The sequence below is a fragment of the Pimephales promelas genome, chromosome 22 (genome assembly GCF_988280905.1).
Source record: "Pimephales promelas chromosome 22, fPimPro1.hap1.1, whole genome shotgun sequence".
In the NCBI taxonomy this organism is placed as follows: domain Eukaryota; kingdom Metazoa; phylum Chordata; class Actinopteri; order Cypriniformes; family Leuciscidae; genus Pimephales; species Pimephales promelas.
Genome location: NC_142790.1, coordinates 25,000,146 through 25,017,078, shown reverse-complemented (window position 1 = coordinate 25,017,078; position 16,933 = coordinate 25,000,146). Strand labels below are relative to the sequence as shown.

At 37.6% G+C, this 16,933-nt stretch overlaps 1 protein-coding gene across 2 annotated transcripts in view; it reads left to right on the top strand.

Moving 5' to 3' along the window:
- The window catches only part of mmp16a (matrix metallopeptidase 16a (membrane-inserted)), a 147,979-nt gene that overhangs the window by 79,620 nt on the left and 51,426 nt on the right, over positions 1 to 16,933 (top strand). For both annotated transcript variants that reach the window (XM_039684830.2, XM_089125995.1), the window contains one exon: positions 6,438 to 6,576. In XM_039684830.2, coding sequence (XP_039540764.1) covers positions 6,438 to 6,576 — 139 coding nt within the window. The remainder of the gene's footprint in view (positions 1 to 6,437; positions 6,577 to 16,933) is intronic.

Below are 16,933 nucleotides of genomic sequence, written 5' to 3'. Positions count from 1 at the left end.
CTTGAACTTTCTATTCTTTAAAGAATCATGAGAAAGTATAACGTTTCCACACACAAAAAGTAAGCAAAACAACTGATTTTAAACTTAACATGATAATAAGAAATGTTTCTTGCGCAACAAATCAGCATATTAGAATGATTTCTGAAGGATCATGTGACACTGAAGACTGGAGGAATGATGCTGAAAATTCAGCTCAAGTCACATGCATACATTATAGAATATATTCAAATTGTTTACTTTTGAATGGTAAATAAATACATACATTTTTTACATAATGTTTTACTATATATATATAAAAGTTTGTGTGTACATAATATATGTAGGTGCACTGTGTATAATTTTTTTTATATATATAAATACACACACATGCTTGTATATATTTAAGTAATATTTTCATGTATATACTGTATATAGATTTATATATAATTTATATGATATATAAATATAAATATTTGATATATAAATAATATTTTTTTCTTAAATATACATGCATGTGTGTGTCTTTATATATATATGCAAAATAATTATACACAGTGCACCCACATATATTATGTAAACACAAACTCTTATTTTGGATGCGATTAATTGACAGCCCTATATATATATATATATATATATATATATCCACAATGATGTATAAAAGATATACTGTATACGCAATACGAAACCTTTTTTTAGAATGTAAGATCTATATTTTTTTACTGGTAGCTCATGTAGGCTTTCAGAAAGGTGATGACTCCAAAATCCATGACTGTCAAAGTCTATAAACTGAAATCAGAACAAACAAAGAGAAGTTACGAATTGATGTCCACTAACTGCACACAGGGGCAAGTTAGTGTTTTTGTTGTGTATGTGTTTTTCTCTGTTTAAAAATAGATGGAATTCATTTGTCACGACTTTACAGAAAGTTTCTTTTTTTTCTAAATAGACAAACTGACGTGCAGATTTATTCCTCTTGTAGAGGGGTTTTGTTGGGATCTAATCTTGTCACTTGGTCTCTACTCCCACTTCCACAGCAGACGCCTCTGGGAAAACTAAATCTATCATGACACTCAGTCGCTCGCTCTATCATCGCGGTTAGACAATAACACAAACATATTTCTGTGCTGTAAAACATTCAAAGTCTGCCATCTAAGCTCTGAGGTGTATCCACAGTAATGTCTGTGTCAGCTTCCTCACGTTGGCGGCACACGGTTGTGGACGGAAGTCCTGATTGGCTGAAAGATGAGGAGGTCGGCAATATATTTAACTCTAGAAAACAGAAAAACACTGACAGATCCATAATCATCAGCAAAAGTTTGATACCAGATCATTTCTTCCAACCACTTGAAAACCATTACTAGGTCAATATAATACAATTTATATACAGTATATATATATATATATATATATATATATATATTTATTTAAAAAAAATGCAATATAATATAATATTTTAATAAACATTTATTTCTTAAATCTTAAAAACAATTTTTTTTTAAATGTCAAAGTGAAAGTCTGTACAGTAAAGTCAAAAAAATAATGCACTAAAAATAATATAAAATAACAAATATTATATATTGCATGATAAATAAGTAAATAAATACATACACTATTTATATAATATATTTTATATTTTATTTACTTATAATAAATATAATATATAAATATAATATTTAATAAGCTTTTATTTGTTACATTTTAAAAAGAAGCTCAAAATGAAAGTCTATAAATGAAAGTTATAAAATATGCATGACTATATATATATATATCAATATATATAAATTATATATTTTATTTATTATAAATATACAATAAAAAAACTAATTGAATAAGCCTTTTTAAATGTCAAAATTAAAGTCTATAAACCCCGAACGTACAATCTCTGCCAATGTAAAGAAAAGCACACTTTGTTCTCTATCATTTCTCCAGTAATATAAACAGTCAGCTCCCTCCTCCCTCTCTCTCTCTCTCTCCTCTGATTGCCCGTCTCCTGAGCGCTGGTGTTTGATGCGGTTTCAGTCTGTGCCCGGTGACAGATCTCTTCCGTCCAGTCTCCAGTTCTGTGAGGAGAGTTTCACAGTCCGGCGAAGGATCTGTAGACTGTGAAACCGAGAGATAGAGGCTGATCTCCCAGCAGAGAGCTCTCAACCTGCCCAGCAACACACTGCTTGTGGCGCTTTCATCTCTCATCCCTCCATCTCCCAGCAGGCAGCCCTGTGTTAAGTATGGCTGGTTGTTACGGTGGGCTTCATTTGCACAGGCTAAACCTCACGCGTCACATGAGCGTGGAATCCGTATTCACATCCTCATGCTGAGCTCTCGTAACGTACGCTTTCGTCCTGAAAAATCAGACAAATTCAAATATTAGTGAAATCAAATAACGTTTCATTGATAGATTTCCCTATGAGACACTTAAAGATCTGCCTTCAACAATTCTGGGTCCTTAATCGTTCCATTATCAATTAAAGACAATTTTGAATCAGATATTACACTGATTTAATTCTGTCATTACTGTTGTGTTTAATTCTGTCATTACTAATATAAAACTTATATCATAACTTAAAACACAATTTCCCCCAAGGACTCTAGACTAAACCAATCAGATTTCACAAGAAGTTCTGAGCCTCTGATCTTTACTACAACGTTATATTTAACATTTCACAGATAAAATCCAGATATTTTACATTGAAGAGTCCAACTTGTACCAGATAATGGTCTCTCTGAGAGTGGCTGTTCCTAAAAGTGAGGTACGGAGGGTCACATAAGTCACTCTTTCTTGCAGAATAAAACAGAATTCATTTTAGTTTGGTGACCCATTTTTTTAAAACTCCATAATTCATGCAACCCCTCGTTTTAAGCCTACATTTTAAAATCTCACAGATGCAATATACCGTACAGAACTTCAAAATGCTTTTCTATTAAGAATTTTTATTGTTATATTAGCAAATAATTCGGGCAGCCCATAAATGAATAAGAAAGGCTGAAAACCTATGAAATCAAAAAGGACGATTCATATGATAAATGATTTACCTCTGCACATCAATCATTTTTTTTAAATGCACGAGCCCTCGTATTCTTCAATCAAATCAACTAATTGCAGCGACATCTCTTCTCTGATGATGTGTTCAGTAGGGCGAGGGCGGGGCAACCTGTCACTCAAATGAGATCGACCAATAGCAAACCACAACCATCCAATCAATTCCCAACAGTCAAAATCAAGTCCAAGCCAACATTTTTTCTTGTTCGACAAGCAATTTCACTCAGATATACGTCACAATAGGGAAGGCTATCACAACTTAATATTTAGTGTTTTAATTCTGAAGCTACATATGCAGTGTGTCCCGTGGCCTGTCATTTCTCACTCATATCAGCTGTATGGAGCTGAACGCAGACACAACGGTGTGTCTTCTCTCATAGCCAAACAATAATGAAACGCAGAAGAATGTGGTGCCTCCAGGGAGCCATAGGTCAATGTTGTCTGTGTGGGCCTTCCTGTGATTACATAGTGCCATGCAGTTGAATTTGTTTGTCTTTCTCTGGTTTTGTGATAGAAGAGAAGGATGAGAAAAAGTAGGAGTTTATATAGAAGCAAAGAAAAAAGTGACTTTGTGCCACAATGCCGTCTTTGTGTTGTGAAATGAAGGCCTCTGTGTTTAACCCAACCAAGTTTTAGCACACACATTAGGAGCAGTGAGTAGTACACACACACACACACACTGGAAACCGTGGACACACACATCCATTCACTGTTAGCATGTTGGTATGTGATTACTTGCCATCATTCAAGTCTATAGCACAAACAGTATGTTACAAGTTACACACCAAAGTTTAATTTGGGTTTGTCCAAATCACCAACCCAAACTATGAGCCAAAGTGTCAGTGATATCTGATTAGTAAACACCAATAATGACCAGAATGCCTTTTCAGTTACAGTATTTTCTCCAAGGACACAGAATACTATTTTCAGTCCCTAAAGACTCCTGCTGACTGCTGTGGGCGGATGGCAGTTCTCAGAGAGTGTGTGTGCAGTCGCGTATAGTGTCAGATAATGGAAAAGAAAATGATTACACATTCATAGTATCATTATACACACTTTTCACACTATTTCTAGTTTAAAGAGAACTATATATAGGCTATTCATCCTCCACAAGTCTCAAAATGATATTTATGTCAATTTTAGAATAAAATATCCTTATTTTTCATCTTGCTTTGTTTGGGTCAATTTCATAGCAAGCACTTCATGCATCCTAAATACACAAAATTAAATAATATTTTTTTTACAATTTTGCATAGAATCACAGCTTGATTGGAAATGATGAACAGTACAAAATATTTAATAACCAAGTATACAATCCTTGGGTCGATGTGTAAATGACAATTCGAGGAATATCATGCAGGAATATTATTTTTGAAATTAAAAAATTAAAAATCATTTTCGCTGAAATTAAGTGAAAAATTTAAAAACTAAAAATCTTGCCTTTGCAACTAGCTGAAATTATATATATATATATATATATATATATATATATATATAAAATTACTAAATCTAAAACTGAAATAAAAACAAAGCTACATTAAATAGAAATAATTACTAAATAAAAAATAACTAGTAAAATGATAAAAAACACTTAAAAAATGACTAAAATGTAAACTCAAATTAAAAATATATAATTAAATGCTCATTTAAAATATAAATGAATACTAGAATAGTGTTTAAATATAATACTACAACAACACTATAGTACACGATTTGTGTGAGAGGGAACAAGTGGAATCGAAGTAGTCGTGCAAAATCTGAAGAATGCCATCTCTGTGATGGAGTAGAAAATACTGTGAGTCACAGGCTGAAGAAGTGTCATCTGAGGGTCTCACTGCTGTAGAGAGACTGATGGTCAAACGCCATGCTTCAATTTGCTACAAAAAGATTAGTCGGGAGAGGCAAATCTGTGCTTGAAGAATAATGGAGGTGTCATTCTCGAACCATTTGTTATTCTCAAGCTTGCTGTTAAATTGTATTCTGAGAGATACAGCGAAGGATCTCAGAAATTCTCATATAAAAAGCTACTCTCGGTGTGACGATGGTCAATATCATGTTCCAGGTGCGCTACACTACACAAAATAATTATGTTCAACAGAAGGAAGAAATCATAGAGCTTTGAAACGAACAGAGATGAAAAGCTTGATATAATATTATATTTTATGTAAATTATTTACACATACACAAACACACACACACACACACACACACACATATATACATACATACAGTATATATACACACGTCAGTGTATATATATATATATCAGGGCTGTGTAAAGATCAATTGCGATTAATTGCATCCAAAATAAAAGTTTGGGTTTACATAATATATTTGTGTCTGCTATGTATAATTATTTTGTATATATAAATGTACACATGCATGTATATATTTAAGAAAATGTGTTATTCATATATAAAATATTAATATTTATATATAATATAGATTATGTATTTATATACACAGTATTTACGTGAAAATAATTCTTAAATATATACATGCATGCATTTATTACAAAATATTACATGCACATTTATGGAACCCATTCTCATTTCTGAATATATAGATATATATTTAAATATATATATATATATATTTCTGTATCATATTTTAAATAATATATAAGATTATTTATAATAATATAACACACATATGAGACCCATTCTCATTTCTGAAATGATATATATATGGAACAAAAACGTCATACAGGTTTGGAGGGAATAGAGATCAAGCCTGGCAGAATATGCTTCTTGTTTATCCAGTTTATGCGGTGACAGGCTTGATTTCCCATCATCCTCTGTGTCAGAGTGATAAAACACAGATGAACATCAATTATACCTAATGCGCATCATTTGCTTGCTCTTCACTATAGGACTAAAGTAAAGAGCGTCTTGCATCTGATGGGAACTGTTAAACAGAGAAAGAAATATGTAATTGCCCACAGTTTCTATTCACTTGAACGCGCATCCCCTCATTATTTTGATTTCTGGACTCTAAGTAGGAACTTCCCTGGAGGCAACGATTGTTACAGTGATGACGGAGGTATTGTCTGTTTTGCCACCAACGTTTAAACAAGCTTTGGAGACATCAAAGCCGTAGATGTGTGACGGGGGATTTTTCGAAGCTGGAAGTGAGAGCAGCTGTGGCCGTGGCAAATCAAACTATTCCATGTAGGAAGATGTCTGTTTGGGTTTGATTTAATAAAATATACTTTTCCGCCCCAAAAAACAATGACAGAATAGCTGTTGTTTACAAGACAAAGCCTCTTAGAAAACCTCTAAAGTCTTGTATTGACCAAAAACACATCATGCAAAGCTTTATAGGATCCATCTGGAGCTGTAAACCCCGAAACGTGCCACGCAACTAATGTTTCTTTATGAATTTTTTTTCTCTTTCAATCTCTTTTCCCTCTGTGAAGGACCACTGGTTTTGGAGGGTCAGGGATAATGCCGTGATGTCCGGTTACCCCATGCTCATCAATGTCTTCTGGAGGGGTCTGCCACCCAAGATTGACGCCGTCTATGAGAACAGCAAGGGCAAATTTGTGTTTTTCAAAGGTAAGATTTCTACACATCAGATCAACGTCCCTCAGCACGGTTTGTTTACAAGCGTAAGAGGCGAGTTGAGTTCAGACAGAGATAGCGAGGGAACAGCGTGAAAATGAGACTTAACCTGGTTTCTACAGAGAGGTCAACTGCTGTAGGGCTCTCGCTGGGTTTATCTACGCTGACAGTTTGCCTCTAAATATAACAACATTAGGGGTTCATAGTGAATACTGGAGAATGTATGCGTGTAAGAGCGAATCTCACAAAGCCTTTTCAAGAGCATGGGTCATATTGTACACAAAATTCAAAAAGAAAAGACATGCATTATATATATATTTTTTTGTATTTCATATTTTGCATAATGAAAATAAAGCTTATTTTTAAATTAAAGCTATTTAAGATTAAATTTCGGAGTGTCTATTTACACCAAGTGCAAAAAGCCCACCTTATCAGTAGAACCTCATTGCAGTACACAAGATCCAGGGGCGGAGTTGGATCCAGATCTAAGGGGTGGAGATGGGCTAGGTTTAGGGGTGGGGTTAGGGATCAGGGATTTTAGGGATTTAGGGAGTTAGGGAGTTATTTTCAGGGGGTTAGGGATTTTCTTTGTTTATGTTTAGTTGTGTCTGTATCACCAGCTGACACTATTGGGCTCTACACAATGTGTGTATTTTTTGAGTGAGAGAGAGAAAGAGGAGGCTGGGCCAAATGAGATAATGACAAATACACACACACCTACACAAACACAGCAGTTTTCCACACGCTTTTGTTCCTCGACAACTAGACAAATGGTCTCCCATGTTCAGAGAGCTTAATGAACCTTTTTAGCCCACCATGCCTGTAATCTTAATTATTTATTTGCCTGTACACCTCACAGAGAGCAAGGGAAAAGAGAGGGATGGATTGAATTATGGATGGATGGAACATGTACCAGTTGTTTCTGGGTTTTACTGTGTGATTGCGCAAGCTTTCTGGATCCACTTTGTCCCAGATTTTTGTGTTTCAAGTTTCTGTTTCAATTATGTTTCAAGTTTCTGAAAATTATAAAAGTACATTTTCCCAGCTCATGGGGTTTCTATAAATGAAAACAAATGAAAAAAAAAATTATACAATTGCTTTCATTGTGATTTTTTTTGTCCATTCCAATGGACATCAGGTCAAAACAGGTGTACTTCCCAAAAATGTACCAACATGAAATACATTAATAAACATAAAATTTGTTGGTCTATACTTTAAGCTTTTTCTCAAGGTCAAAAAAATTCCAGCAGTATACCATTTCAACTATAATTTTGAAGTTTTTGTTTTACAGATTGCACATTGTTTGTAACAAACTAAATATATTCTAATCAATCTGGTCATATTAGAGTCATTTTCTGTGTGCATCTTTCTTTTTTTAGAACAAAAAACTTGAACATTATAACATTACAACTTCAATCGTAAGGTTTTTCCTTTATATTGCACATTTATTTATTCATAACAAAATAAACCTAGGAATAAATCCACCGTCCGTGAACCCACTATTTTTATAATTGGATAAGTGCTACGTGGGATCTCAATATCTCAGCTCTGGAAGGGGCTAGAGCCTCAATTTTTGCACTCAGGTCTAAGTCTCATGGCCCTCTATCAGAATCCAGAGTTTTGGGAAGATTGGAGAAACTTAATTTTTCGCCCGAAAAAAAAAAAACGTAAGGGGTACCACTGTTGTTGTTTTTTTTCGGGCCGAATTTTTGAGTTTTGATATCTCAGCTCTGGAAGGGGCTAGAGCCTCCATTTTTGCACTCAGGTCTAAGTCTCATGGCCCTCTATCAGAATCCAGAGTTTTGGGAAGATTGGAGAAACTTAATTTTTCACCCGAAAAAAAAAAACGTAAGGGGTACCACTGTCGTTTTTTTTTTTCGGGCCGAATTTTTGAGTTTCGATATCTCAGCTCTGGAAGGGGCTAGAGCCTCCATTTTTGCACTCAGGTCTGAGTCTCAAGGCCCTCTATCAGAATCCAGCGTTTTGGGAAGATTGGAGAAACTTAATTTTTCGCCCGAAAAAAAAAAAACCGTAAGGGGTACCACTGTCGTTTTTTTTTTCGGGCCGAATTTTTGAGTTTCGATATCTCAGCTCTGGAAGGGGCTAGAGCCTCCATTTTTGCACTCAGGTCTAAGTCTCATGGCCCTCTATCAGAATCCAGAGTTGTGGGAAGATTGGAGAAACTTAATTTTTCGCCTGAAAAAAAAAACGTAAGGGGTACCACTGTCGTTTTTTTTTTTCGGGCCGAATTTTTGAGTTTCGATATCTCAGCTCTGGAAGGGGCTAGAGCCTCCATTTTTGCACTCAGGTCTAAGTCTCAAGGCCCTCTATCAGAATCCAGAGTTTTGGGAAGATTGGAGAAACTTAATTTTTCGCCGAAAAAAAAAAACGTAAGGGGTACCACTGTCGTTTTTTTTTTTCGGGACGAATTTTTGAGTTTCGATATCTCAGCTCTGGAAGGGGCTAGAGCCTCCATTTTTGCATTTAGGTCTAAGTCTCATGCCCCTCTATCAGAATCCAGAGTTTTGGGAAGATTGGAGAAACTTAATTTTTCACTCGAAAAAAAAAAACGTAAGGGCACTGTCGTTTTTTTTTTTCGGGCCGAATTTTTGAGTTTCGATATCTCAGCTCTGGAAGGGGCTAGAGCCTCCATTTTTGCACTCAGGTCTAAGTCTCATGGCCCTCTATCAGAATCCAGAGTTTTGGGAAGATTGGAGAAACTTAATTTTTCACCCGAAAAAAAACACGTAAGGGGTACCACTGTCGTTTTTTTTTTCGGGCCGAATTATTGAGTTTCGATATCTCAGCTCTGGAAGGGGCTAGAGCCTCCATTTTTGCACTCAGGTCTAAGTCTCAAGGCCCTCTATCAGAATCCAGAGTTTTGGGAAGATTGGAGAAACTTAATTTTTCGCCCGAAAAAAAAAACGTAAGGGGTACCACTGTCGTTTTTTTTTTTGGGCCGAATTTTTGAGTTTCGATATCTCAGCTCTGGAAGGGGCTAGAGCCTCCATTTTTGCACTCAGGTCTAAGTCTCATGGCCCTCTATCAGAATCCAGAGTTGTGGGAAGATTGGAGAAACTTAATTTTTCGCCCGAAAAAAAAAAACGTAAGGGGTACCACTGTCGTTTTTTTTTTTCGGGCCGAATTTTTGAGTTTCGATATCTCAGCTCTGGAAGGGGCTAGAGCCTCCATTTTTGCACTCAGGTCTAAGTCTCATGGCCCTCTATCAGAATCCAGAGTTTTGGGAAGATTGGAGAAACTTAATTTTTCGCCCGAAAAAAAAAAACGTAAGGGGTACCACTGTCGTTTTTTTTTTTCGGGCCGAATTTTTGAGTTTCGATATCTCAGCTCTGGAAGGGGCTAGAGCCTCCATTTTTGCACTCAGGTCTAAGTCTCATGGCCCTCTATCAGAATCCAGAGTTTTGGGAAGAATGGAGAAACTTAAATTTTCGCCCGAAAAAAAAACTTAAGGGGTACCTCTGTCGTTTTTTTTTTTCGGGCCGAATTTTTGAGTTTCGATATCTCAGCTCTGGAAGGGGCTAGAGCCTCCATTTTTGCACTCAGGTCTAAGTCTCATGGCCCTCTATCAGAATCCAGAGTTTTGGGAAGATTGGAGAAACTTAATTTTTCACCCGAAAAAAAAAAAAACGTAAGTGGTACCACTGTCGTTTTTTTTTTTCGGGCCGAATTTTTGAGTTTCGATATCTCAGCTCTGGAAGGGGCTAGAGCCTCCATTTTTGCACTCAGGTCTAAGTCTCAAGGCCCTCTATCAGAATCCGGAGTTTTGGGAAGATTGGAGAAACTTAATTTTTCGCCCGAAAAAAAAAAACGTAAGGGGTACCACTGTCGTTTTTTTTTTCGGGCCGAATTTTTGAGTTTCGATATCTCAGCTCTGGAAGGGGCTAGAGCCTCCATTTTTGCACTCAGGTCTAAGTCTCATGGCCCTCTATCAGAATCCAGAGTTGTGGGAAGATTGGAGAAACTTAATTTTTCGCCCGAAAAAAAAAAACGTAAGGGGTACCACTGTCGTTTTTTTTTTCGGGCCGAATTTTTGAGTTTCGATATCTCAGCTCTGGAAGGGGCTAGAGCCTCCATTTTTGCACTCAGGTCTAAGTCTCAAGGCCCTCTATCAGAATCCAGAGTTTTGGGAAGATTGGAGAAACTTAATTTTTCGCCCGAAAAAAAAAACGTAAGGGGTACCACTGTCGTTTTTTTTTTTCGGGCCGAATTTTTGAGTTTCGATATCTCAGCTCTGGAAGGGGCTAGAGCCTCCATTTTTGCACTCAGGTCTAAGTCTCATGGCCCTCTATCAGAATCCAGAGTTTTGGGAAGATTGGAGAAACTTAAATTTTCGCCCGAAAAAAAAACGTAAGGGGTACCTCTGTAGTTTTTTTTTTCGGGGCGAATTTTTGAGTTTTGGGAAGATTGGAGAAACTTAATTTTTCACCCGAAAAAAAAAACGTAAGGGGTACCACTGTCGTTTTTTTTTCGGGCCGAATTTTTGAGTTTCGATATCTCAGCTCTGGAAGGGGCTAGAGCCTCCATTTTTGCACTCAGGTCTAAGTCTCATGGCCCTCTATCAGAATCTAGAGTTTTGGGAAGATTGGAGAAACTTAATTTTTCACCCGAAAAAAAAAACGTAAGGGGTACCACTGTCGTTTTTTTTTTCGGGCCGAATTTTTGAGTTTCGATATCTCAGCTCCCGAAGGGGCTAGAGCCTCCATTTTTGCACTCAGGTCTAAGTCTCATGGCCCTCTATCAGAATCCAGAGTTTTGGGAAGATTGGAGAAACTTAATTTTTCACCCGAAAAAAAAAAAACTTAAGGGTTACCACTGTCGTTTTTTTTTTCGGGCCGAATTTTTGAGTTTCGATATCTCAGCTCCCGAAGGGGCTAGAGCCTCCATTTTTGCACTCAGGTCTAAGTCTCATGGCCCTCTATCAGAATCCAGAGTTTTGGGAAGATTGGAGAAACTTAATTTTTCGCCCGAAAAAAAAAACGTAAGGGGTACCACTGTCGTTTTTTTTTTCGGGCCGAATTTTTGAGTTTCGATATCTCAGCTCTGGAAGGGCCTAGAGCCTCCATTTTTGCACTCAAATTTTCAGTTTCTCCAATCTTCGCAAAACTCTGGATTCTGATAGAGGGCCATGAGACTTAGACCTGAGTGCCAAAAATGGAGGCTCTAGACCCTTCCAGAGCTGAGATATCAAAATTCAAAATTTCGACCAGAAAAAAAAAACGACAGTGTTACCCCTTACGTTTTTTTTCATTTTCGGGCGAAAAATTAAGTTTCTCCAATCTTCTCAAAACTCTGGATTATGATAGAGGGCTGTGAGACTTTGAGCTGAGTGCAAAAATGGAGGCTCTAGACCCTTCCAGAGCTGAGATATCGCAACTCAAAATTTCGACCCGAAAAAAAAACGACAGTGTTACCCTTACGTTTTTTTTTCATTTTCGGCCGAAAAATTAAGTTTCTCCAATCTTCTCAAAACTCTGGATTATGATAGAGGGCTGTGAGACTTTGACCTGAGTGCAAAAATGGAGGCTCTAGACCCTTCCAGAGCTGAGATATCAAAATTCAAAATTTCAACCCGAAAAAAAAACGACAGTGTTACCCCTTATGTTTTTTTTCATTTTCGGGCGAAAAATTAAGTTTCTCCAATCTTCTCAAAACTCTGGATTATGATAGAGGGCTGTGAGACTTTGACCTGAGTGCAAAAATGGAGGCTCTAGACCCTTCCAGAGCTGAGATATCAAAATTCAAAATTTCGACCAGAAAAAAATACGACAGTGTTACCCCTTATGTTTTTTTTTTTCATTTTCGGGCGAAAAATTAAGTTTCTCCAATCTTCTCAAAACTCTGGATTATGATAGAGGGCTGTGAGACTTTGACCTGAGTGCAGAAATGGAGGCTCTAGACCCTTCCAGAGCTGAGATATCAAAATTCAAAATTTCGACCCAAAAAAACCCGACAGTGTTACCCCTTTCGTTTTTTTCATTTTCGGGCGAAAAATTAAGTTTCTCCAATCTTCTCAAAACTCTGGATTATGATAGAGGGCTGTGAGACTTTGACCTGAGTGCAAAAATGGAGGCTCTAGACCCTTCCAGAGCTGAGATATCGCAACTCAAAATTTCGACCCGAAAAAAAAACGACAGTGTTACCCCTTACGTTTTTTTTTTTCGGGCCGAATTTTTGAGTTTCGATATCTCAGCTCTGGAAGGGGCTAGAGCCTCCAATTTTGCACTCAGGTCTAAGTCTCAAGGCCCTCTATCAGAATCCAGAGTTTTGGGAAGATTGGAGAAACTTAATTTTTCGCCCGAAAAAAAAAAAACGTAAGGGGTAACACTGTCGTTTTTTTTTTTCGGGCCGAATTTTTGAGTTTCGATATCTCAGCTCTGGAAGGGGCTAGAGCCTCCATTTTTGCACTCAGGTCTAAGTCTCAAGGCCCTCTATCAGAATCCAGAGTTTTGGGAAGATTGGAGAAACTTAATTTTTCGCCCGAAAAAAAAAAACGTAAGGGGTACCACTGTCGTTTTTTTTTTTTCGGGCCGAATTTTTGAGTTTCGATATCTCAGCTCTGGAAGGGGCTAGAGCCTCCATTTTTGCACTCAGGTCTAAGTCTCAAGGCCCTCTATCAGAATCCAGAGTTTTGGGGAGATTGGAGAAACTTAAATTTTCACCCGAAACAAAAACGTAAGGGGTACCTCTGTCGTTTTTTTTTTCGGGGCGAATTTTTGAGTTTTGATATCTCAGCTCTGGAAGGGGCTAGAGCCTCCATTTTTGCACTCAGGTCTAAGTCTCATGGCCCTCTATCAGAATCCAGAGTTTTGGGAAAACTCAAAACCGAAAAAAAAAAACGTAAGGGGTACCACTGTCGTTTTTTTTTTCGGGCCGAATTTTTGAGTTTCGATATCTCAGCTCTGGAAGGGCCTAGAGCCTCCATTTTTGCACTCAAATTTTCAGTTTCTCCAATCTTCGCAAAACTCTGGATTCTGATAGAGGGCCATGAGACTTAGACCTGAGTGCCAAAATGGAGGCTCTAGCCCCTTCCAGAGCTGAGATATCGAAATTCAAAATTTCGACCAGAAAAAAAAACGACAGTGTTACCCCTTATGTTTTTTTTCATTTTCTGCCGAAAAATTAAGTTTCTCCAATCTTCTCAAAACTCTGGATTATGATAGAGGGCTGTGAGACTTTGACCTGAATGCAAAAATGGAGGCTCTAGACCCTTCCAGAGCTGAGATATCAAAATTCTAAATTTCGACCAGAAAAAAAAACGACAGTGTTACCCCTTATGTTTTTTTTTTTCATTTTCGGGCGAAAAATTAAGTTTCTCCAATCTTCTCAAAACTCTGGATTATGATAGAGGGCTGTGAGACTTTGAGCTGAGTGCAAAAATGGAGGCTCTAGACCCTTCCAGAGCTGAGATATCGCAACTCAAAATTTCGACCCGAAAAAAAAACGACAGTGTTACCCTTACGTTTTTTTTTCATTTTCGGCCGAAAAATTAAGTTTCTCCAATCTTCTCAAAACTCTGGATTATGATAGAGGGCTGTGAGACTTTGACCTGAGTGCAAAAATGGAGGCTCTAGACCCTTCCAGAGCTGAGATATCAAAATTCAAAATTTCAACCCGAAAAAAAAACGACAGTGTTACCCCTTATGTTTTTTTTCATTTTCGGGCGAAAAATTAAGTTTCTCCAATCTTCTCAAAACTCTGGATTATGATAGAGGGCTGTGAGACTTTGAGCTGAGTGCAAAAATGGAGGCTCTAGACCCTTCCAGAGCTGAGATATCGCAACTCAAAATTTTGACCCGAAAAAAAAAAACGACAGTGTTACCCCTTACGTTTTTTTTCATTTTCGGGCGAAAAATTAAGTTTCTCCAATCTTCTCAAAACTCTGGATTATGATAGAGGGCTGTGAGACTTTGACCTGAGTGCAAAAATGGAGGCTCTAGACCCTTCCAGAGCTGAGATATCAAAATTCAAAATTTCGACCAGAAAAAAAAAACGACAGTGTTACCCCTTACGTTTTTTTTCATTTTCGGGCGAAAAATTAAGTTTCTCCAATCTTCTCAAAACTCTGGATTATGATAGAGGGCTGTGAGACTTTGAGCTGAGTGCAAAAATGGAGGCTCTAGACCCTTCCAGAGCTGAGATATCGCAACTCAAAATTTCGACCCGAAAAAAAAACGACAGTGTTACCCTTACGTTTTTTTTTCATTTTCGGCCGAAAAATTAAGTTTCTCCAATCTTCTCAAAACTCTGGATTATGATAGAGGGCTGTGAGACTTTGACCTGAGTGCAAAAATGGAGGCTCTAGACCCTTCCAGAGCTGAGATATCAAAATTCAAAATTTCGAACAGAAAAAAATACGACAGTGTTACCCCTTATGTTTTTTTTTTTCATTTTCGGGCGAAAAATTAAGTTTCTCCAATCTTCTCAAAACTCTGGATTATGATAGAGGGCTGTGAGACTTTGACCTGAGTGCAGAAATGGAGGCTCTAGACCCTTCCAGAGCTGAGATATCAAAATTCAAAATTTCGACCCAAAAAAACCCGACAGTGTTACCCCTTTCGTTTTTTTCATTTTCGGGCGAAAAATTAAGTTTCTCCAATCTTCTCAAAACTCTGGATTATGATAGAGGGCTGTGAGACTTTGACCTGAGTGCAAAAATGGAGGCTCTAGACCCTTCCAGAGCTGAGATATCGCAACTCAAAATTTCGACCCGAAAAAAAAACGACAGTGTTACCCCTTACGTTTTTTTTTTCGGGCCGAATTTTTGAGTTTCGATATCTCAGCTCTGGAAGGGGCTAGAGCCTCCAATTTTGCACTCAGGTCTAAGTCTCAAGGCCCTCTATCAGAATCCAGAGTTTTGGGAAGATTGGAGAAACTTAATTTTTCGCCCGAAAAAAAAAAAACGTAAGGGGTAACACTGTCGTTTTTTTTTTTTCGGGCCGAATTTTTGAGTTTCGATATCTCAGCTCTGGAAGGGGCTAGAGCCTCCATTTTTGCACTCAGGTCTAAGTCTCAAGGCCCTCTATCAGAATCCAGAGTTTTGGGAAGATTGGAGAAACTTAATTTTTCGCCCGAAAAAAAAAAACGTAAGGGGTACCACTGTCGTTTTTTTTTTTTCGGGCCGAATTTTTGAGTTTCGATATCTCAGCTCTGGAAGGGGCTAGAGCCTCCATTTTTGCACTCAGGTCTAAGTCTCAAGGCCCTCTATCAGAATCCAGAGTTTTGGGGAGATTGGAGAAACTTAAATTTTCACCCGAAACAAAAACGTAAGGGGTACCTCTGTCGTTTTTTTTTTCGGGGCGAATTTTTGAGTTTTGATATCTCAGCTCTGGAAGGGGCTAGAGCCTCCATTTTTGCACTCAGGTCTAAGTCTCATGGCCCTCTATCAGAATCCAGAGTTTTGGGAAAACTCAAAACCGAAAAAAAAAAACGTAAGGGGTACCACTGTCGTTTTTTTTTTCGGGCCGAATTTTTGAGTTTCGATATCTCAGCTCTGGAAGGGCCTAGAGCCTCCATTTTTGCACTCAAATTTTCAGTTTCTCCAATCTTCGCAAAACTCTGGATTCTGATAGAGGGCCATGAGACTTAGACCTGAGTGCCAAAATGGAGGCTCTAGCCCCTTCCAGAGCTGAGATATCGAAATTCAAAATTTCGACCAGAAAAAAAAACGACAGTGTTACCCCTTATGTTTTTTTTCATTTTCGGCCGAAAAATTAAGTTTCTCCAATCTTCTCAAAACTCTGGATTATGATAGAGGGCTGTGAGACTTTGACCTGAATGCAAAAATGGAGGCTCTAGACCCTTCCAGAGCTGAGATATCAAAATTCTAAATTTCGACCAGAAAAAAAAACGACAGTGTTACCCCTTATGTTTTTTTTTTTCATTTTCGGGCGAAAAATTAAGTTTCTCCAATCTTCTCAAAACTCTGGATTATGATAGAGGGCTGTGAGACTTTGACCTGAGTGCAGAAATGGAGGCTCTAGACCCTTCCAGAGCTGAGATATCAAAATTCAAAACTTCGACCCAAAAAAACCCGACAGTGTTACCCCTTTCGTTTTTTTCATTTTCGGGCGAAAAATTAAGTTTCTCCAATCTTCTCAAAACTCTGGATTATGATAGAGGGCTGTGAGACTTTGACCTGAGTGCAAAAATGGAGGCTCTAGACCCTTCCAGAGCTGAGATATCGCAACTCAAAATTTCGACCCGAAAAAAAAACGACAGTGTTACCCCTTACGTTTTTTTTTTTCATTTTCGGGCGAAAAATTAAGTTTCTCCAATCTTCTCAAAACTCTGGATTATGATAGAGGGCTGTGAGACTTTGACCTGAGTGCAA